Genomic DNA, 23,589 nt, shown 5'->3' with positions numbered 1-23,589 from the left:
CATGACTTCAAATTGTGGCCAATTTCAGAGGTGTTTTTTTTTCATGCTAAGTAGGTTAACCAGAGTTTCCTTTGAGAAATATGATGTAATATGCTCTCCCATTATCTCCACCTCATTTGTTTTTCCCCTGAAGAAAATTGACATTTAAGATCCTTTTTCTCCCCATTGCTCCTTTTCTTTTTCAGTGAGCGCATTAGCATGCGGCAATCCAAAGTGGATAAACTGTACGCTGGTCTGAAAGACCTTGCTGAAGAGAGAAGAGGCAAGCTGGATGAGAGACACAGGTTATTCCAGCTCAACCGGGAGGTGGACGACCTGGAGCAGTGGATCGCTGAGAGGGAGGTGGTCGCAGGGTCCCACGAACTGGGACAGGACTATGAGCATGTCACGGCAAGTACTTGAGGCAGTGCATGAGTTGGTTGTGCAGTAAGCGATGGTGTGGAAGGCCATTTGTATTCCTTATCTGTGAGCAGATAAAATGTCCTGGACTCCAATCAGAGGTCTTAGGGTTTAGTTTTAAGGTGGTGTTTCTTTTATAAGCAGGTGACTTGCATTTAGGTTGGCTAACCTCTCTGTGTACCTCTTCCTCTGGTAGTAAAAGGAGGTGGAGGTAGGGCCTCACTCTGCTGCAGTGAGCAAGAAGGAAACCCAGTTGCTGAGAGGTTCTCGAGCTAAGATCTGTTGTTCTTAAGTCATGAGTATTATTGGCTACATCTTGCTTAGAGGCAGTTTCCTTCCAAAGGGTATTCATGTGATCAAGAAATACAGAGTTCACAGTGATTTCCGTACCCATCTCCGTTTCAGATGTTACAAGAACGATTCCGGGAGTTTGCCCGAGACACCGGGAACATTGGGCAGGAGCGCGTGGACACGGTCAATCACATGGCAGATGAGCTTATCAACTCTGGACATTCAGATGCCGCCACCATTGCTGAATGGAAGGACGGCCTCAATGAAGCCTGGGCCGACCTCCTGGAGCTCATTGACACAAGAACACAGATTCTTGCCGCTTCCTATGAACTGCACAAGTTTTACCATGATGCCAAGGAGATCTTTGGGCGTATACAGGACAAACACAAGAAACTCCCTGAGGAGCTTGGGAGAGATCAGAACACAGTGGAGACCTTACAGAGAATGCATACTACATTTGAGCATGACATCCAGGCTCTGGGCACACAGGTGGGTAGGGCAGCCACCCAGGGGTGCTGGGGAGGCTTTTTCTCCATAGAACATCTTTGGGCATCTGTAAGTATCTCCCTGTTCCTTGGCTCTTCAAAAGAATTGCCCCAATTAAGCACATACATGTACCCACTTTGTAATAGTGCTCCATTTGGGAGAACTTATCAGTCCATAAAGGTCTACATTTGCCACATTTGTGAACATTAGATGAGTGCCCCCATGATTAAAATAAATAAACCAGATGCATACACAGATGTTTGCAAGTTATAGGCCTCAGCAAGTGTTTTTATTATGTTAGCATATCCACCCAGAACAATTTCCAAAATAATATCTTACTATTTTTCATCAACCAGGTTCTAAGTTATATGTCTGGAAAAAGAAAAAAACAGGATTCTGACATTTTATCATGCCTTGTCCCCAGTATAAAATGACTACCACTAAGACTTTGTTTAAAAGATGTTTGACAAAGTAGTAACAATACAACAGAATCTCGTGTAATCGCTCTCTAGTTTCCTTTCTGATCTCTGCACAGTTTCTTGTTTAGTCTTATGCCTTTTAGTTGAAAAACAAATTGTATTTTTTTTTTCTTCTAAGTTTCATGGCCCTAGAGAAGAAGCCAATTTTATTAAAGATGTTATCCCTGATTATGTCAAGGGTTCTTGTTGTTAAGAGTATATTGAGTATCTAAATTATCTCAGCTTTTTCTGTTAAAAGCCAATAGTGTTTTCCGCTTTATGAGATACATACTCTCTGTTGCAGCTCTGCCCTCTGTCATTGTAGAATAAAGCAGCCATAGACAGTGAGAAGATGAATGAGCGTAGCTGTGTTCCAATAAATCTTTATTTACAGAAACAGGCCACTCAGATATGGCCTTGGGCTGACCCAGTCTAGTGCCTCAGCCTCTAAATAGCTTTGGTATACTTTGGGATTTCTTCTATGAAGGGCCCACCTTGATAATTGTTCTCTCTCACTTCCCCTTAACTCTTAATTCCTGTCACTATGACGGCAAGTTTAATTTACCTCTCTAAGCTTTGGTTCCCTAATAGTTTAAGGATTGAGGTGCAAAACATATGACATAGTGAGATCTCTAGAAAAGTTTTCTAATTATTGTTATATAACAAAAGTTTAGGGAAACATGGGATACCTAGAGATAGAATTAGAAAACACCTTAACAACGTAGGTCTTTCCTCTGCACCTCTAAAGTCATTTATTTTTAGAACTGCAAGACGCTTGAGAGACAGTGGAGTTGCTCTCATTTTTTCATCAAATCCCTTCGCCTCATTAGACTTAGAGATGAGGAAGCCCAAGAAGGGTCTCGGAACATCCAGGGTGGGAATCTAGTCCCTCGAGACTGATAGTCTGCACCTCACCATACCCACTGGGCTATGATGTTTATAGCAGTGAAAAGGATGTGTGTCCTACTGCAGGTATTGACCTGATCTGGGTTTCTTTTCACAGAATAACAGAGCAGAAGGGAAGGCTCATGGTACAGGCTCCCAGGAGCACGTGGTGCTTCCTCTTTGGTTGTTTCCTTTTGTGCCAACTTGATCTGCCACTGTCTCCATTCTGCATGGGAGCTGTGGGAATGACACATAGCACTGATGGAGGTCTTGAGTGGTTATGCAAAGCAGTAGTTCATATTTATGGAAATTTTCACTTTTGCTGTCCTCTTGTACCTTACATTTTATTGTGAGCAAATTGAAAACAGCCAGAGACACGGAAACAGGTGTTTTGAAAAATGTGGTTCATTGTGTAGGAAAATTAGCTTTTCAAATAATTTCCTAGGAATTTGCTCATTGTAATTTGAGTTAAACCTGAGCCATAATCAAAGAATATTTCCAAAAATCCTTTAGGGTATGGAAATCAAATCACACTGGAAACCAAAGCCTGTTGGTTCTTCTTTGCATCTTTTGCAGAAACTGCTTTTTTTTTTTTTTTAACCTGTCATCACCTAAAGTGCTTCTGTGCAATCAGGGGTCAGTAATCCACCTCTCCACAAGCCCTACTGCTGTCCGTCCCCACCCCCTTTTACCCCACTTAGCATTTCTCCATATTCTACTCATAGACATCTAAAAGCTCTCATAATCCAGGATAGTTGTCTGCAGACTTCTTTGATCATGCAGCTTTATCAATACATGATGATTGTGTGTCCATTCCCCTATATGTGTATGCCTTTAATTAGGCATTGCACACAAGTATGGCACTACTAATGTTACATACTTTATATAAGACATGTAAGAGGAGAAAATTTAACTATAAAATTAGCTGCAGTTATTAGCTTCGGTTTTAAAGACATATACCGCTCCCCAAAAAAAGGTAAGAGTGTAATCTTATTTTTGTTTTTACAGAGGAAAAATATTATGCACGTTGTCTGCACTGTTTATTCCACTTAGTTGTCATCTTGGTGTGCTTTTTGTGTGACTACACAGAAGCCCTTCCTCATTCTTTTTCACGGCTGCACAGGAGTCTCCTGCTGGATGCACCATCATTAATTTAACCAGTCCTTCACTGATAGTCACTTTATTTTCAGTCTTTTGCTTTTACAGACACTGCTGCAGTAAATAATCTATGCATATTTCATTTCCTAAATATGCAAGAATGTATATGTAGGATCAATTCCCCAAAGTAGGATCATAAAATCAGAAGGTATCACATTTATAATTTTCATGGGTACTGCCCATTTACCTTCTGTAGGAGCTGTAGTCTGTTACACTCCTGTCTATAGAGAATGAGCTCACTGACAAATATATCATCACACTTGGATTTTTGCCAACTAATAGATGACACATTACAGTATCTCCATGAAGCATCTTTTCATGTTTAAGACCTATTTGCATTTCCTGCTTTCTGAATGTTTTCTTCATGCCAGTTTCTGTGTTGGTTTGTTGGTTTTTTCTTTTCTTTCTTTCTTTCTTTTTCTTTTAATGACTGTCATAGCTGAAAAAGATAACTCAACCAAAATATGTAGATGTAAGTAGAAGTGTACCATTGGCTCCATTTACCAAATCACAATTCTCAATGTATGTTTTTAGTTTTGCAAGATTTTTGTTGAAATTTGGCTATTTCAAGTTTCACCTTCTTTAACACTAATTAGTTATTTTAACCACATAGGATGCCACGTTTTTATACTTTTTGAGTGTAAATGTCACACGGTGAGAACTCTTACAGGCGATACATACATTGTATTCACATAGCAGTGAGAAGTCATTTTCAAAATGTGCTCTTCATGGCAGTTTCCCATTCATCATAAAAACATTTATCTTTACCCTGAGATAGCTTTTTGAACTATATCTGAATATGTCCCACTCAGATATCCCAGGCTGCCTCCAGGGGACTTTCCCTGACTAAACTCTCCTGCCTGTCTTCCTGTAGCATTTCATTTGTTTTATCATTCATAAAGAACTTAATAATGTAGTTGAACAGATTTATAGAAAACAGGTTTTTGTGACTTGGATCTCCCCAGTGAAATTGAGGGCTCCTTAAGGGGCATGGGCCATGTTTTGACTCTGTGCTCCCTTTAGTGTATGAGCAGAACAGAAGAGGGGTTAGGGTGATGGTGGGAACGCCGCCATGGGCTGACCTGGCTCATCCCCCACATGCTTCACAGGTGAGGCAGCTGCAGGAAGATGCAGCCCGCCTCCAGGCGGCCTACGCGGGTGACAAGGCCGACGACATCCAGAAGCGCGAGAACGAGGTCCTGGAAGCCTGGAAGTCCCTCTTGGACGCCTGTGAGAGCCGCAGGGTGCGGCTGGTGGACACGGGGGACAAGTTCCGCTTCTTCAGCATGGTGCGCGACCTCATGCTCTGGATGGAGGATGTCATCCGGCAGATCGAGGCCCAGGAGAAGCCAAGGTAACGCTTTCATCCCAAAGGAGATTGGACTCATTGGCCCTTGGTTAAAACATAGGAGTCTTCCAGAGAGAAGCAAGAGCCTTGAAAGCAGTTCCTGCCTGAGAACTTCAAGGCCAGAGCAGGGGTGGGGAGGTGCTTGGAGTGCGGCACCACTGCTTGCCTCGTGCACACCATCACCAGGGAATGGGGGAGCCTGGGGTTATCAAAGCCTGTCCCATTCTCCCTACTCCTGGCTCCCTTGTCCCACAGCCACTCAGGCCCTGTTGCCCACAACTGTGCTTGAAGTAGGACCTTGGGCTTCAAGTAGCCACGTACCTTAGACATGACTAACTGCCCCGTCTTTGCAATGAGATGACTTTTCTGAGTTACTTTTCTGTGCCCTTTTTGGATTAAAAACCACTCTGTCCCTTTCCATGCACATTACTAAAGGTGTCACCCTCAACATCTGCTTTAATATGGTGTCCTTGGGTTATTATTTAATATTTGTCCTATATCTTTGGCTTCGTTTCATGCAAATTAGTGAAGAGAAGTTAATAGAGGAACACACAGGTACATATTTAACCTCCAGTTCACCCCTCTGCCGGCTCCAGCACCCACTGTAATTGAGAAACTACGCCACAATAAAAGGGATTTTTTATGATATATATATTTTTGAAGCAGTTGTACTTCCTGGATCAGGATCAGTAGGTTTTGATCCATGCTGGTCACTGCTGTCTAGGCTAGTTCCCATCCTATGTATCTTTTTGTGTCTGAATAAGGAGACCGTATTAGCTGCTCTTTGATATGCACATCCTGAATCTTTGACAGCTAACTCATCAAGGTGCGATTGCGGCACCTCTTGCTGCTTCTCTACTTTCTAGAAGAGAGTCTTTCTGACCTGCATTTCAAAGTAAAAGTTTGAACAGAAAACCATTGCTTTTTCTGGCACCCACCTAGCAACCATTTTGAATTATTCAGGCACACACACAAAAACAAAAGCAGCCATATTCTAAAGTTTGGTTGCCTGGCTGGTACTGAACTGTGCTGTCACTGTGCTTTGGCTCCAGTGGCCCAGCTGAAGCTCAGGGAGTGATTCAGACCTGAAAGACCATCAGTTTCTTTCAAAATAATTGTGTGTTTTAAAACCTACACATTTTTTGAAAAGCTTGATCTCCTAACGGAGGCATCGTTTGTCTAATCTTAGGGATGTATCATCTGTTGAACTCTTAATGAATAATCATCAAGGCATCAAAGCTGAAATTGATGCACGTAATGACAGTTTCACAACCTGCATTGAACTTGGGAAATCCCTGTTGGCGAGAAAACACTATGCATCTGAGGAGGTAGGTTGCTACTTTGCTTTGGAGCTGCAGCTGGTATCAAGATGTAAAATGACTTTGTTTTGTATGTATGTGTGTGTCAGAGATACCGTGTTTACATTCTTACACACACACACATATGTTTTAAAACTCCTTTCCTGTGCGTCTAGAATAATGCAATTATGCAAGACTCTAGGCCCAGGCTGGTAAATCTGTAGCACAGAAGACAATTTTTGAGGGCTACGAAATGGACTCCCCATCCTCCCCGATCAGTACTCTTTCTAGGTGACGCCAATGTCCATTGACTATGTCCTAGATCAGTTTGCTGTTGAGTGTATGGTTGGTGATTCTGGTTAGGATGGTGGTAATCAAGAGGTAAATTACTAGTTGCATGTGTGGCCCCCTGCATGGGAATGGGCATCCTCTCCAAGAGGTCAGGGCTTTGTCCATCTTGCTGTCCCTCTCCTGAACGTGTTTGCTGCAGGGAGCCTCCTCCCAACAAAACAGCTTTGGCAGGGCTTCCGCGCCTTCCTCCAGCCCCTTCTGGAAGGAGCAGTGCTATGCTTTTCTTTCCTCTCCCAGTCCTCAGACAGCCTGAGCAGTCCTTAGATATCTCCCAGCTTAATGGTGGTCTTTGCAGAAAATGTATTTTTCTAGTATAAAATGACCCCATCAAGAGGATGTGGTGCATTCCATTAAGATGTCCCGGGGGTTCTCTTTTTCATACAGATCAAGGAAAAATTACTGCAGTTGACAGAAAAGAGGAAAGAAATGATCGACAAGTGGGAAGACCGATGGGAATGGTTAAGACTGAGTAAGGATGTACTTTATCTTTCTGCTCTTTTGGGTATCTATAGAAAGCATGCACGTTTATTTTCTTGCTTTAATTCATTAATGTTATCATTTAAAGATTGTTTGAGTTGTAGATGCCTTTTTAGTGCCCCGTTTCACCATTTCATGGTAAATATTATTTTTAAGAAGCTTCCTATGGCATAGTCATTTTTCACCCCTTGATTGAGCTCAGTGTCATAGGTGGGATTTGGATGTTCTTTAGGGATGACAGAGGGCACCTCCCTGGGAGAATACAGATAGAAGCCCTCTCCCCCATTTGTCTTCAAGAATTCTTACTTCAGAGTCAAGGTGGAAAGTTGATCTCATTAAGTCTTATATTTGGTGCTCTTAGTGGAATGTTGATAACTTAATAAAATAAAAACTAACATCTATTAAAATTTTGCTGTGAATGAGGCATTGTTCTAAGTGGTTTTTTAATGTATTTCTGTGTTTATTCCCCAAAGTGGCCCTGTGAATTAGATTCTATTTTTAATTCTCATTTTATAAGGGAATATGTGAGCTGATACAGGGTTTATAATGTACAGTATTAGGAATAGCATTTCATAATTGGTATGAGCACTAACCGCAATTCTAGCATTGCTTACCATGCTTTGCCATTCTGTGTTGGAGTTCTGGGCTCTGTCCTTATGTTCTAACTCCATCTATGCATGTTATGGGGGTTTACTAGAAACCAAATGCAAGGGCCTTTTCTGAGAGGTTTGACGGCACACTCTGTTGGGCCCAGAGCCCTCAGAAATCCCACTTTTTGACCATTCTTTGCAGGAGGATTTGGTCTGTATGTTTTGAGAATTGTGGGGCAGTTTCATTCAGCTCAGCAAAACCCACATTACACACTGAACCGGGCACCAGCTTGTACACCAGGGACACAGTAATGACATGCACAGTCCCTGCCTTGAAAAGCCAACAAGTCCCTAGTGCAGAGGTGGCATCTTCTTCATGTAGTCATGTTTGGGGCTACCGAGGTGCTGGAAGCAGATAGCTAGCCAGCTCCTTGGGACACCAGCGCTGCCCACAGTCCATTTTTTTACCTCAATGACCCCAGGCTTTGCTGCATGAAATGAAGTGAAAATCAATGTTAACTATAGCACAAAGCCTGGTTCTAACCTATCTTCTCATAACTATGGTGGAACTAGCGTCCCATTTCCTCACAGGTGGAAGAACAGAATGAAACAGAGCGAAAGCCTTGGTCCCCACCATCTGTAGTGTTCTCATATCCTTCCCTCCCTCTAAACCCCCCAAAATAAAACACACAACTACCGCCCAAAAGAGGGCGAGTTAAGAATGCCTGCCCATCTGGCTACGTGTAGATTGTGAATTCCTGCAGGTCTCTGAAGGCTTAGCTCATGAAGTGGGGCCGAGTGAACAAAGCGTTCACTGTAGACCTGTGCCAGGCAGTATGATAGCTGCTGTCCCACGTGTGGCTCTTGAGAACTTGAAATGTCTCAAATTGAGATGTGCAGTGAATGTGTGCCGTAAAATGCACATCAGATTTAGATTTAGAAGAAAAAAGATTGTAACAGATCTCAATAGTTTTTTTCATATTGATTACATGTTGTAATAATTTTATACATATTTTGTGAAATACACTATTAAAGTTAATTTTACCTATTTATTTTTACTCTTTTTAATGTGGCACTGGAAAAGTCAAAGTTGCATGTGTGGCTCACATTACATTTACATTGGACAGGGCTAATTTAGAGTAGACAATAGACTGGTTATACAGGTAGCCATCACCAGAGGGCAGCAGTGCCAAGAGGTAAGGCCATATGACTGCCCCGTCACCTCCTGATCAACGTGTACTAACTCATGGTACCCTGTGCAGTTCTGGAGGTCCATCAGTTCTCAAGAGACGCCAGTGTGGCCGAGGCCTGGCTTCTTGGACAGGAGCCGTACCTATCCAGCCGAGAGATAGGCCAGAGCGTGGACGAGGTGGAGAAGCTCATCAAGCGCCACGAGGCATTTGAAAAGTCTGCAGCAACCTGGGATGAGAGGTTCTCTGCCCTGGAAAGGCTGACTACAGTAAGTGGCCGCTGGGCCCTTTGCCTGTTGGTGCCATGGGCAGCCTTTTCTTCCTGCTTTCCTCTTACACCAGGGAATTCACAAGATTGCTTGTTTTTGTTTTTTGTTTTTTTTTCAAGTGGTGAAGATCTTCTTAAAATGGATGGCTCCTGTGGAGCAGGACCTAGGGAGAGGGTCAGGACTGTTACCTCCTCAGTCGCATCCTGGGCACCTGGATTTATGATCCCTTATAATAGCTTCCTGCGTGGGGGTTGATTGGTGGTGTTTGCTTTTTCTTCGAATCTTTCATTCTCCCCTATCTCATAAAAGCTTTGTTCTCAAGGGGGCATGGCCTCAAAATTTTCTTCAGAATTTCAGAATTAGAATTCCCATCAAATAGAAGCTTAATCCTAGCCTGTTGTTAAGTCCCCATTCCTGATCCCCTCTTCTGTCAACATAAAGGCCTTAGAATAGGATTTGTGCACTGGTGTTTCCTCTCCCAAGACTTTTGCATTCCTGGTAGAAAGCTGATCCTTCGCAGTGTACAAAAATGGTGTTTCTGATGTCCAGTTCTGGGCATTTAAAATGTAGCTGCATACATTTGTGTTAAAACAGAGTACTTCTGGTACATCCATATAACTCATGAAATGGCTTTGTTTCAGTTAGACTATTCTGTGGCTTTTTAATATGTTGTTTGGGTTTTGGCTGAACACAGATCCCCACCACAGCACAAGCGGCTTCCTTGAGAATTATTGCAGCTCTGTCCCTGGTGTTTGTCTGAGCTCTCCTGGAGAGTCCAGCATGAACCCTCAGGCTCAGGTACTTTCTTCCTCAGCAGAGTTGAGAGTTGCATAGTTAATTTAGAAATTAAACCCAAGCTCCCAGGGGTCCTACAAACAACTCACAGGAATTTTGCCAGCCCATGGAATAGACCATTTCCTGTAGTTTTAGGTTGTAGCTGCAGTTCCTGTGAACCTAATTCCATTTGGCTCAGGATGTTAGAGCTTCTTCTTGTCCAGTGTGGTCCAGTTTAGCAAACTAGACAGGAGGACTTCCTGGGTTCCTAGAACCTTTTCTGAAAAGAGGCAGAGTTTGGGACTCTACCAGACATCACTCTATTTTCTCTTAGTTGGAGTTACTGGAAGTGCGCAGACAGCAAGAGGAAGAGGAGAGGAAGAGGCGGCCGCCTTCTCCCGAGCCGAGCACGAAGGTTTCAGAGGAAGCCGAGTCCCAGCAGCAGTGGTGAGTCCCAGCAGCTCCAGAGGCTGGTCCCTTAGCCTCAGTGGCCAATGAGGTTTATGGGGCATCTTTCTGAATCCTTGCATTGCTAGGCCTAACCACATGCCCTGCCTACTGATTGCTTCTATAGACTGTTTAAAGTCTGTACAGTTATCCCTAAATAACCTTGGAGGACATTGATTTGTCCACAGTCACATAGGTATGTATGTGGCAGAAGTAGAATGTAGACAGTTCCCTTTCTCATCCTGTGTGCACACACACAGGATGCTCAGAACTTCCGTATGATTAAATGCATGGAGTGAACTGCCCAGATTTTAGGCCAGTGATTTTGTGGTGATGCGTTTTTTGAGAGTTCTAAGTAACTTCACACAGAGGGCAGCAATTATTCTCTACTTCCAAAGGGCTAATTATTTTGCTATGGTAAGAGCTCCATGGCAACCTCTAATGCTGCCTTTATTTGGTGGGGCGGGGCATAGGGCATTCCTGTAGTCGTATTTTTCTATCTAGAGTCTATTTAAAACACTTGGAAGTTTCAGATTTAAAGAGAATTAAATTATTTGAAAGGGTTGCACGTAATAAAATTGAGTGATGATGTTCTCCCACTCTTACTGTTTCCTCTTTCTCCTCTTCTTCCTTTCCCTTCCTCCTCCTTTTCCCCTCTTCCCTAACAGGGATACTTCAAAAGGAGAACAAGTTTCCCAAAACGGTTTGCCAGCTGAACAGGGATCTCCACGGGTTAGTTACCGCTCTCAAACCTACCAAAACTACAAAAACTTTAATAGCAGACGGACAGCCAGTGACCAGCCATGGTCTGGACTGTGAAGTTCACTACCATTTGTCAAGAATCACCCTTTCCAAATCCTCTGGGTTTTGACTTTTTGGCTTCCACTTCACCCAAAATGTTAAAATTTTTACTTAATTCATAGCCTTCCTTGGTTTCATATTTGTTTGCATTTAATTCATGTTTGAGTCTCTTAACTGATGGATGCCCAGTTGCCTTAAAGCAGCATACTTATTTTTTGTTTATTTATTGTGAGCTTTTTACTTTATTAAGATTTTACAGCGAAACCCTTACATGAGTAATTGAAATGAAATTAAATGAGATTACAGCATAATGAAGAAGAAAACTAGAATCTAACAGGTATGACACATTCAGTTATTCTAACAGGGCACAGTACTGTGCTATATGTAGCCCCCTTTACAGATGTTATTAACCTATAATAGTTTACTTTTAACTAGGAAGACTGGTGTATGAGGAGGGAGACATTCTATAATAAGATTAAAACCTAAAGTCAGCTGTGTAACATTCCATGAAAGATGCATTCATTTATTGACGATGACAAAAAAGAGAGTCAGATATATTCTGGAAGCTATTTTAATTTTAGGCACACAATCTCATACATTTTGAGACCCTTGGATCATTTATTACTTTTTACAAACTAGTTCCTCTCTTTTTTTCTGCCAAGTCCTGAATTGAAAACTGTAGGCTTCCTTGCACAGATGTTGCAGCCAGCCTCAGGAGTAAAGTGCCCGCTGACTGCTGCCGCCACCTCTGTCTCGCTCCCTGTCAGTGTTGCTGTCACGTGGGACGCGGCAGGTGACAGCCGTTCTCAGCATGTTTTAGAAGCTTGCCTTACAGACTTCCATGCCTCTCCATTCAGCCGATGACTTCAGGGTGTCAAACTGTTTTAATTTTTCAAACAAATGGAACAGAAGCCATTGTGGTTCATCCTGATTACTTGAACACTGCACTTGGTGGACCGTGCCTGGGAGCGCTCGCATGCCCCCTGGCTTCAGAAGTCATGTCAGTGTCTCTGTAGACAAACTCCACTGTACATCTTGGATTAATCTTCTGATTCATTGTTCATTTTCTCAAGACTTTTTGTGGAATTCTCTGATAAAGGAAGCTTTTAGGATGGTATCTATCAGGCCACCAGCAGGAATTGAAAATGTTTTCACAAAAATCCATTTCCTTAGAAATAAAAGCTGGTGACAGAGATGGTTTCCTTGTGCAAAACCAAATCCATAATATACATCAAAACCTTGTGAGACATTCACTTGCTCTTTTGCCATATTTAGATGTGTTAGTGGAATCAGAAACCTGTTTTGATATGTGTTCTCCATGAGTTAAGTCTGATTTGTCTTTTTATTTCATGATGCATGTCTTTTTTTTTTCTTTTGTCAGGATAACGTCATATAGCATCTTGTTTGTTTTTTCTTATCTCTATGTACATATCTATCTACTTCTGACTGTAGATGGGTATATAGATAGATGCCAAGCTTCTTATGTTCTGGGGGTAGTATGCATCATTATTGGGTCTCTGCCTTAAAACACATCAAAATTCATTTTAGAAAAAAAAACTTCTGCTTTGTTTTTGGTCATTAGGGAGCTCTAATGTGTGTTTCTGGCTCCAAGTTACATTTTGTGTTTCATTGATCTATATGTATATATGTGATGTTTTCATATATATATGTGTGTGTTTAAATTTTGTATCATCAGGACTGACACCCAATTTGACACTTTTTGTATCTAGAAGACCCTCCAAAAAAGGAACCACATAAGCACACAAGAAAGGAGTGCTATGATGTTTTTAGCATTTGCTATCATGCCTATTTTAATCTAGATTTTTAAATGTAGCTTGTCATAACAAAATTTTAATTACAATTGGATTGTATTAGAAGAAGAAAAAGTATTGTTTTGAGTGATGATGCAGAGACTCAATGAACTTGAAAATAGCATTGCTTCATGCACTTTGAAAACCAATCGGGTGTTTTCTGTGCTACTAGTTGTCACATTGCATTTATGTTCACCTCCTGATTTAAGTATCTCGGGTGTGCCCAGCCACTAAAGCACTCTGGACTAATCGCTAAAGAGAAGCAACGTGGGGGGTGGGGTTGCGGGGGATGTGTTCACATGTACCCATCATTTGATCATAGCACTGTGATTGCTTTTGATGTGTGTCTCTAGTGGTGTGTTGTCTGTTGGCATGCTTAAAGCACATGTCCATTAAAATTCATTTTGTTCCTTTTATTTTCCTTGTTTTCTTGGTTAGTGATTCATTTGCATAAACATTAATGATCTCTGCATACTGGTTTGGGGTTTTCTCTTTCCTTCTAACTCTAAAGAAAAAATTTTTGCTGCAGAATTATCCTCAGAAGAGGCTTCCCTGGCCTTCATCTACCTTGCAGTCTGACCAAGTATGATAAATTTTAGCCATTTTCAAGGAAACATCTCTCTACCCAGGTCATTGCTGTCACTAGCAGCTTTCAAGTCAAACCTGCAGCACTAAATTTTTTTTTAACCTGGTTTCTCTACATACTAACCCCATGTCTCTCTGGACTCACACCTGGCTCAGGCCTTCCAGACCAAACTCATATTTCCTCCTCACCAGAAGTCTCTTGAAATCTCACACTAGAGAAGATTTGTCACCTTTAAAGTCCACTCACATTATTTTGACTCAGGGTTTTGTTTTTTGGCTATTTCCCCTCCTGCAACTCTCCTTTAAAAGTGAAAAGAGAGAGAATGGTTTAAATAGTCTGTTGCTCATAAGCACGTGTCTGCAGTCTGTCACTTGCAAGGCCTGGGTGATCACCATGCAGCACTTGTGCGCACACACACCCCCACAAGTCTTTTTTTCCTAATAATCCATTTTCCACATTGCCATGAGGGCAAAGGGTTCCAATCAAAACCACCCTTAAACTGCATAGTTTCTAGTCCTCCCTCAGCCTTGATGCTAATTATGATAGTTTGCATAGACATAACTTAAACTTGTGATTCTCCCTCCTTCCAGAGCTTTTTTTAGCCCTTTTCCCCCAAAAATTAGTTTTGTTCAAAATCAAGTATTGGGCCCAGCCATTAAGATAAGACCTAATAAGTGAGAGATACAGTTCCCAAAAGTTTATAGATCCAGGTGTTCACATGGTGGTGGCCAGTCTACTGTTTATCCTGTCAAGGTTGTTACTGCTAATTTGGTGTCACTTTGGTCCTGGGCAGCAGTGGTGGGCGACGTATCTAATGAGCGTGCCATTGACTTCTCCGTGTTTGTCTGTGTACGAGGGGTGCAGGTTGTCTGTAATCCACTAAAGTGTCAGCCACACCCAGCTTTAGTAACTCGCTAATCGCACACCCTGGGTGTATCAGCCAGGGGCTGCTACAGTTAATGGTACACAGTTGATGGTACACAGGCTGAAAATGATAATGAATCAAGACCCTACTACATTTCCAAAGCCGAAAAGCCATGAGGGTTACAATTTAAATGAGCTTGGGAAGGAACGCTCCCGAAGACGTCTCCAGCCTGAAGGGTCAGAGCCGCTGGAAGCCTGGCTGTCTCTGGGCTTTCTCGTCTCAGTGCAGCAAGGCACCGTGATCAACCAACCCGTGATGGGGAAGGCCCTGGTTCTGTCTTTGTTTGGGGGTAAATAGCTGTGTGGTGTTGAGTGACTGTGATTGGCTTTTCCAGCTCCTTTAACACAAACTACAACCCACTCACGATACAACTTCGGCAGATGTGGTCAAATTGATGTTTGTTGACTTGCCTCATTTCCTTCCAGCTCTTAAGTTCCAAAGTCTAACTGGGATGGTAGATGTGAAATGCATGATTGTCGTCCTAATTTCTGCATGTGTTTATGACAATGTGTTGAGGGGAGGGGGAGGAGAGCCAGAGAGCATTTTTAGGAACCAAAGGTCTTTCCTTGTCTTACTCTGGGGGAATGCCATGTAGCTCTGATAGAGTTGTCTATCGGTCTGTTTGTGAATGCCCTTTCGCTTAAACTTCCAGCCCTTCTGGTGGCATCCTTGGTTGTAAGGTGGCTGCTGTATAACGTCCACTCTTTTTCATATTTAATATGTGTGATTGTTACTGTTGTCTTTTTGTTTTAAAGTAACCATAAGAGCAGATGATCTGAGTTATATTTATTGATCAGAGGAATAGAGTGCAGTAAAACTCATACTGGCATTTTGCTTTTCTCATTTCCCTGTAAACGGGCGGGTATTAATCCATTCCCACCTTCTAATGTCCTTGGTGTCCAGCTGGCTTTGTGGGTGTGCAATGGTTTTACTGTACTGCCTCGATCTGTGCCAGGCATTTATACACAGCCACATGTGCGAGTCAGGTAGAGCGTATGTGGTCACCCCCATGGTTCACGGAGTTAGCTGAATGGCCTCTCCGCTGTCCCTAGATGGCAGAAACGGTGGACACAAGCGAAATGGTCAACGGCGCTACAGAACAAAGGACGAGCTCTAAAGAGTCCAGCCCCATCCCCTCTCCGACCTCTGATCGCAAAGCCAAGACTGCCCTCCCAGCCCAGAGTGCCGCCACCTTACCAGCCAGAACCCAGGAGACACCTTCGGCCCAGATGGAAGGCTTCCTCAATCGGAAACACGAGTGGGAGGCCCACAATAAGAAAGCCTCAAGCAGGTAACAGCAGCAGAGGCTGCCACAGTAAGATGAGAAGTCAGCCTGTGAAGGGATAAGGCGGGCCACTCTTGAATTGGAAGAGAAGTATGTGCTCATGTAGTTTTATTCCTTTGATAGCTTCCTGGACATTGCATTCTTCTTGGGCTGATGCTGGAAAGCAGGAGTAGAATGCTGGTTATTCACTGAGAGAAGAAGAGTCGAGTTTGGATGGGAGTAGCTAGAAGGGGCTTTAGTAGTTCATCTGGAGAAGGAATTTGCTAGATTGAGACTGAAGAGTCTTCTTTACCTTAAGTGAATGATTTCATTTAGGACTCCTTGTGGGTTTTTTGTAAAAAGCCATTAACCATTTCCCCTGCCCTGATCTCCCTGTCAGCCTTTGTATATATTCATTGTCTCTCAACAGCCCAAATTTTTTTATTTAACAGATGGGGAACAGAGGCTCTGAGCGGTTAACAAAGCTTTCTTTCTGTGGAAACCTAGTAAATGGCAAAGTTGGAATATGAAACTGCAAAGCCTATGTGCTTAACCAGTAAACCCAACCACCTGGGACCACCATATCTTACTGTGCAGTTTGTTGCTGTGTGAGGGTATCAGAACATCTAAGAACTGCCATTCACGTTGAGGACAACGTAGGGATTTATATATTAATACATGCTGGTGTAATACAGGCCGGTGTTCTGTTAAAATTAGTATATTAGGACAGTTTGCCATACCATAGGGGAAAAGCCACTTTATTCTAATTCACCCAAAGGTACTGTAAGTGCTGATGGCTCTGGGTCTGTCTTTCTGTCAAGTTGCCAAGTCACATAAGTAATGAACCCGCAGCTGGAGGAGCTGCTGCTGGAGGACAGGCATGTTTCAGACAAGGAGCATGGCCTTTAGTCCATGACCATAAGAGGGCGCTACAGCAAAGAGTACTAAACACCAATCAAAGTGAGCTCAGAGTACAAGAGGGTAACTTGCTTTTCTCCAAAGTAAAAGAGAAGACTTGGCCTCAAACACTTGCCCTGTCCCTGAACTCTCCATGGAGGAATCTTTTCTGCTGTTTAGTGTTAGCAGAATTTAGGAAGGGCTTGTAATAAGGAAGGTTGAGGGTTGGGTGGGGTCACACTGTGTTGTGTGAGGATCATTTTCATGTTAATGAAATGTTTAGTTCTTTAAGGGGAATGTGGTAGAGGCTTTATCTCCCCCTGCCCTTTTTTTAAAACTGCGCAGGTCCTGGCACAATGTTTATTGTGTCATAAATAACCAAGAAATGGGTTTCTACAAAGATGCAAAGACTGCTGCTTCTGGAATTCCCTACCACAGCGAGGTCCCTGTGAGTTTGAAAGAAGCTGTCTGCGAAGTGGCCCTTGATTACAAAAAGAAGAAACACGTATTCAAGCTAAGGTGAGAGTCGCCATGCTTCATGGCTGCCAGAGTGGGTTTGCATTTACTTCTACTCTGGGGGTTGGTTTTCTTAGACAGCTACTATGATTAGTTGGTTCTCTCTTCTGCCATTTTAAATCCCCAATAAAGTGAAAAACCAGTTTGGCACGTGTCTCGGTTAGGCTGAATTCTTTGGCAGTTGTGGCCATCCACCAGCTCCCTGTGGTTAACAGTACATCCGAGCATTGAAGGATAAGGAGCTTTTGATTTTATAACCAGGCACTTACTGTTCCCTAAGACTTAAAGAGAGCTAGTCACATTTCACAGTTTAAGGGAGGCTTTGAAAAATAGTTTCCCCATCTTTTCAGCTTATCCCGACCCAGGAGATGCTATTCTTTGCTCATGAGTTATCTGGAGAGATGGGTCAAATGAGTCATCCTGGAGCTGGATGGAGACAAACAGGAAATGTTTGGGTGGGGCCTGGGACCCTGTCCTCCCCTGACTCTCCCAGCAGATGCTCCAGCTGCCTCAGAACCATCTAGCTCCAGATGTCTCTACCCTGTGGGATACATGTACCTCCCTACAGAGTGGAGCTAAGCTCAGAATTTCTCCTCACACTTGGAAGTAGGCAGAAAAATTATTTTATCTTTTAAAAAGTGGTTAGGATGCTTGTTTACTGATTTGTGCTGTTGCTTTGGGATCTGAAAAGCTTTGGTCTTCCATTTATTTGTATGTTTTGTGCCAGTTGGACTAGGCCAAGGGCTCCAGAGGAGAGAGTGTCAAATGGTTTGATTTATTAAGCTCTGCTACTGCGTGCGCAGTGCAGGCAGGCTCTTTGGGTCCTGGAACACTTTACATTTTGTAGGACAATGCACCGGCAGCTTGGCTCCTTGGCTGCTTTCCCCTTTGTACTCCCTTCATGCAGCTTCAGAGAGCTGGGATATTAGCGAATGGCCCCTACCCTCTGCTACACAACAGTACCCTCTTCCTCTCCGCGGCCACAGAGTGAACCTGTGACCCCTTCAAGCCTGGGGACCTCCCAGTGTCACACTAATAGGGCTTCTTAATTCTGAGACATACAGTAGAAGAAAAGTTGAAGAGACATTTTCTGTTTGCCTGTTCTGAAACTCTGGAACATGTGAATGTAGGGGATACAAGCTCAGTAGCAGAATTTCAAAAGGGCTTATTGTGTTCAAAAGCTTTCTCCTGAACTCAGTTTAGACCAGTAAGTGATCAGGCATGCACAAGTGATTTTTGCCACAATAAAGCCAAATGTTATGTTTGGAGCTTTTTAAAATCCTTCCATTGGATTGAAGCACAGGCTCCTTGTGTGTATCACTGGCGCGATTATAAGGCTTCTTGATCTCCAGGGGTCCGTTGCTGGGCGTGGGCGGGTCCCCAGGCTTGGTGGTGACATATGTAGGTTGACGCTTCTGTTGTGACTCCTGTGGTCTGCTTCTGTCCTGCGTGGGATATGGTAGTTGGGGGATTTTTATTTCTCTATAATGAAGTGGTGACTAACTTTCTTCCTTGAAATTACAGACTAAATGATGGCAATGAGTACCTCTTCCAAGCCAAAGACGATGTAAGTTTCTAAATGTTATTTCTCTCCAGTACTCAGGAGTTTGCAAGTGTTTGTGGAATGATGGGCTTTATTCAGAATGTTCTTCATGTAAATGATGATCAGTGATGGTTTCTATCACTGGGCTGCAGTCAACAGCACTAGAAGGTGTTTGGTTCTGTCTGTAGAAGTCAGTGAATATGATCTCGCTGTCCCTTTGCCAAGGCAGGATCCCTTGAAGTCGATGGAGGGAATCTTTGCCCGTCCCCTCCCAGGGATGAGGCGCACAGTGAGGTGGTCCCAGGACTGGTTGTGGATCATGATGGGACCCCCGCTGCACCCTCCGCCCGCAGCCAGCTGTTTAATGGGTGTGTACCTCACTTCAGGGAAAGAGAGGGTCCATTGATGGAAAAACAACACCTGTAATGCTTTAAATGTGAAAAAGCACCTTCTAGGGTGGGATCTGACCACCTCACGGACTGAAACCAGTCTTCCAGCTCTTACAAGTTTGAAGGGCCACATACTAGGGTGATGAGTAGAACTGAATTCTCATGGGAAGCTGAACCAGGTTCCCTCTCCTGTACTGATAAGGCAGAGGTGCATTTGGGGACAGTGCCCAGAAGTGACTCTGCTTACCCCTCAGTTGGCCAGATGTGCCATTCCCAAGCCTTGGAGCCAGAACCCCTCATGCCTACTCCTCTTAGTTGAGTCTCACCTGTGTCCCTTCCTCTGTCTAGGAGGAAATGAACACATGGATCCAGGCTATCTCTTCTGCCATCTCCTCTGATAAACACGAGGTGTCTGCCAGCACCCAGAGCACGCCAGCATCCAGCCGAGCGCAGACCCTCCCCACCAGCGTCGTCACCATCACCAGCGAGTCCAGTCCCGGCAAGCGGGAAAAGGACAAAGAGAAAGACAAAGAGAAGCGGTTCAGCCTTTTTGGCAAAAAGAAATGAACTCCTTTCCTTCACCTCCTGCCCTTCTCTTACCTTTTCAGTGAAATTCCAGCATGCAAGCTCAGAACCAACACATTACTCTCTGTGCCTAATGTTCCTCAATGTGGTTGATTTTTTTTTTTTTTTTAATTTATAGAGCATTTCTGGGGGGTGGGGGAATCACACCTAAACACTTTATCTCCAAGTTACAAAAGTTTGAGGTGCAGAGGGAAGGCCAGATTTTTTTTTTAATGAAATTATATAGATTAGATCTCAGTATTTAAACTGTTCCTCAATTTTGTGAGGCTGTGTTGGAAATAACCCGCCTCTAGTGCTGTTGGTATGCAAGGCAGCGGTGCTTAATCAATATTTCCTGTGCTCACCAGAGACAAAACGTACCAATATCCTGACACCATTCTCTTTCCATTTACTTCCGGTGGTTACCCTGAGTCTTGACTCTTAGAAGTGCCCGAGATGGGGCTAACCTTTATTAAACAGATCGCATATTATGATCTTGCTGCAGCCACAGTGCAGCTCCACATTAACTCTACAGACCAAACCATTTGTATCTGGCATCACTTACTAACACACGACATGCGGCTTTTCTGCATCAACTGCTATGACGGTTAAGAATGTCAGTATACAAGAAGGAATAGAAAACTGATACTGTTTTAAATAATCTGTAATTTCAATTTTTTTTTTTTTTTTTGCTGAAATACATTATATTGTATGTTTGAGATAATTCTAGTACAAAGTATAATAAAACTAGATGTATAATAAACCCTTTAAATCATTGGTAAGTGTACAAGTGGTGGAACTGAAGCATTTACTGGACAAAGTAATGTTACTCTAATGGTTACTTGCTCGTGCGTTGCCACACTGTGTTATAATTTGCTTCATTTCCTTGCTATTTGATACATAGTGTGCATTTCTCTGTCACTGTAACTATTGTAATGACAAATTTTCATCTTACTGCACAATCAAAATGACATTGATAGGAATGAACTCCAGAGGCTGGGCCTGAACAGGGAGGTGGTCGCTCAGGCCTGGTGCTCAGTCGTACGACCTGTACCTCTCAACTTTTGCCCTATCTGTTAAATATATGCTATGTCATTAAATGCTTTTAAATCTAGCACGGTGACTAATTGTTGTTCTTCCTCTGCTGCGTGTGCATGCCCAGTAGGGAAACTGCAAAGGGAGAAATGACAAACAAGAAACATTTTACAACCAGTCTGGGCTCACTTTTTGCATTTTTTATGCATGTCTGGTGCACAAGCTTTGAAAACCACAGCAAACAGTAATAAATGTGACTGTTTTGTAGTTACACATTCAGGCTTTATCTTTTATTTATGAAAAAGTTACCAGAGCGCTTGTGAAACCTGAGCTCTGAGATACGGATTGGCAAATTTGTTCTGTAAAGGGACAGAGAGAGTAAATATTTTAGGCTTTGTAGGCCATAACTGTCTCTGTTGCTCAACTCTGCTGTTGTGTAATACAAAGGCAGCCATTGACAGTATGTGAATGCCTGGGCATGGCTGTGTTCCAGTAAAACTATTTAGGGACACAAATTTGAATTTCATATAATTTTCACATGCCATACAGTATTTTGATTTTTTTAATGATTTCAAAATGTGAAGTCTATTTTATAGAACTCAGACCAAAAAAAAAATAGGCAACAGGTCAGGTTTGGCCCATGGGCCATAGTTTGCTGACTTCAGCATAGAGTTGTGGGTTATTTACAAGTGACATACTTTTCCTGAGTTATCTGGGTATGTTGACTCCATGCCACTTACCTAAAGCAGCAATGGGTATTAGTATTATGGATGTCCAGTAAGTTATTCCACAAAGACAATGCCTAAGGTGGCGTCAGCCCTGGGCTCCACAGCTGAGTGGCATCAAAGCTTTCTCTTAACTCTCTTACCTCTAGGCAAACTGAGACCTCACCATCGTCTCCCCTGCTTCCCACGACAGGCCTTTGCCCTGGCCATGCTCAGGGTTGGAATCAAGTTGTTCCATTCTCAACAGACCAAAATGTTTAGTTAAGGCAAAGTATCTTGGAAACAATTGTGGTTAATTACAGTCTTGTACTCTTGACAAAGCTGTGCAGATGGCAAAAAGTTCATACCAGCAATCCTGGAGTCCTGTAAGAAATACATACATGTGGAACATCGTGCACATAATTTCAACAGTTCGCAGATCTCTAGTTACGAAGCCAGGGTTTGGTGGTATTTGCTCTCTCTGGCCGCATTTGATAAGGATCCACTGAGGCCTGAATGTGGAAGATGATGGGCAGCGAGAGGAGCATCAGAAGACCCCAGTCAAGATGTGTTCGCCATCAGAAGTTATAGGCCACCCAGGGTGATGAGCTTCAAGCCTGGCAGGGTAAATAATAGTTTTTGGGGTTTTTTTTTTTTTTTCATTCTTCCGCTATCATATTTTTTGAGGATTTTGCACATTTCTTATTGCCATAATGCTGTGCTATTTTACCCTGATTTTCAGTGATACAGTATGGGTGATAATACTGGCTTCTCCATAAATCTGAAGAGTAAGAAGTAGTGAAAATAAGGCTTAGGATATGAAATGGCATTGTCACTTGAATCAAGGCCACTTTTTGTCCTACTTGAGCATTTCAAGTTGGGATGCATCTTCTGATGGCACTGCAGGATTGTGCTCTGCTTGAACTGGCTGTGGTTTTCTTGGGTGTACCGAGAGTGCCAGTGACTGCTTCTTACAATTCCTGGCATCTTGAGTAGATGAAACAATGTATCAGGCTGGGTCATGGGCGCATTGTCATCTCACCAAGTTCCTGGAACTGTTAGAATTGCTTGTGTATGGGGATCCTATGTTAGTTCCCCTGGATACATTGTTTTATCAGTTGGAATTCTTATATAAAGACGTACTTCCATTCATGTAGTGGTACAATCCATAGAGAAAAGGCAGGATCAATGCTGGAGTCTTTCCCATTATTTGCACTACTTTCCTATAGTCAGCATTATTTGTGAGTTGGTTCCTATCCTCTAAAGATGAACAATTTTTTAAATATTATGAATTTATGGGCTTAAATATATTTGAGTTTTGTTCGGGTGAAATCCTCTGTTTTTTGGTGAATATATTTTATAATTTTGAATTGACCTTTCTAAACGTGGCCCATAACACAAAAACATATTTTAAGAAAGAAGAAAAAAGACTTCTTTCCATCAAAGCTCAATAGAGATTTCTCTCTATTGAAGATCATGGTGAAATATTTCATTTTCCACTAGAATATTTTAAAATTATTCATTTGCTTTATCCCATGTTATAAAAACTCAGAATAGCAATACTAATACTACCACCACCAATAACTGAGAACAGTTTTTTTTTTTTTTAACTATTTTGCAATACTTGTATACTGACATGCAGTTGTAAGAAATAATACAGTGCTGTTTATGCACTTTCCCCCAGTGGTAGCTCGCAACACTATATAGTGTGGTATCACATACAGAATACTGACATTCAGTCAAGATACAGAACATTTCTGCCACCACAAGGATACCTCCTGTTGCCCTTTTATAACCACACCCACTTCCCACCTCTGCTCCCTCCCCATCCTCTGGCAGCCACCAGTCTGTTCTGTATTGCTGGAAACCTGTCGTTTTCTTCCCCTAACAAATATTTATTGAGCACCTACAATGTGCTGAGTTTTGGGGATCCATTGAAATTTGTTATTTCAAGAATGTTGTATAAAAGGAATAATACAGGATGTAACCTTTCAGGCTTGACTTTTTTCTCTGAAGATTTATATATATAAATATATTTATATATATATTTATATTTATACATATAAATATATTTATATTTAACATATATTTATATTTAATTCTCTGAAGATTTATCCAAGTAATATTGTGTAT

General features: G+C 42.5%; 1 protein-coding gene and 1 long non-coding RNA gene across 10 annotated transcripts in view; one reads left to right on the top strand and one right to left on the bottom strand.

Moving 5' to 3' along the window:
* SPTBN1 (spectrin beta, non-erythrocytic 1) overlaps nt 1–20,831 on the top strand; it is a 212,449-nt gene extending 191,618 nt beyond the window's left edge. For 7 of the 9 annotated variants that reach the window (XM_024242708.3, XM_054547569.2, XM_063713439.1 and 4 more), the window contains 12 exons: nt 186–390; nt 805–1,179; nt 4,787–5,031; nt 6,215–6,353; nt 7,059–7,143; nt 9,004–9,200; nt 10,309–10,421; nt 11,090–11,153; nt 15,597–15,835; nt 17,051–17,224; nt 18,746–18,788; nt 19,502–20,831. In XM_024242708.3, coding sequence (XP_024098476.1) covers nt 186–390; nt 805–1,179; nt 4,787–5,031; nt 6,215–6,353; nt 7,059–7,143; nt 9,004–9,200; nt 10,309–10,421; nt 11,090–11,153; nt 15,597–15,835; nt 17,051–17,224; nt 18,746–18,788; nt 19,502–19,720 — 2,098 coding nt within the window. In that variant the 3' untranslated portion in view covers nt 19,721–20,831. Of the gene's footprint in view, nt 1–185; nt 391–804; nt 1,180–4,786; nt 5,032–6,214; nt 6,354–7,058; nt 7,144–9,003; nt 9,201–10,308; nt 10,422–11,089; nt 13,450–15,596; nt 15,836–17,050; nt 17,225–18,745; nt 18,789–19,501 lie in introns of those variants that run through there. The other 2 variants (XM_063713443.1, XM_024242711.3) reach the window with 1 other exon arrangement.
* On the bottom strand, nt 15,687–23,258 carry LOC134759646 (uncharacterized). Its single transcript, XR_010136183.1, has 2 exons — nt 21,621–23,258; nt 15,687–15,985 (listed from the first exon to the last, which is right to left on the bottom strand). It is a non-coding gene; the product is annotated as an uncharacterized LOC134759646 (long non-coding RNA).
* Nucleotides 23,259–23,589: the final 331 nt, after the last annotated feature.

The sequence above is a fragment of the Pongo abelii genome, chromosome 12 (assembly GCF_028885655.2).
Source record: "Pongo abelii isolate AG06213 chromosome 12, NHGRI_mPonAbe1-v2.0_pri, whole genome shotgun sequence".
In the NCBI taxonomy this organism is placed as follows: domain Eukaryota; kingdom Metazoa; phylum Chordata; class Mammalia; order Primates; family Hominidae; genus Pongo; species Pongo abelii.
The sequence above is the reverse complement of the archived record's forward strand: the minus strand, read 5'-3'. Positions and strand labels throughout refer to the sequence as shown.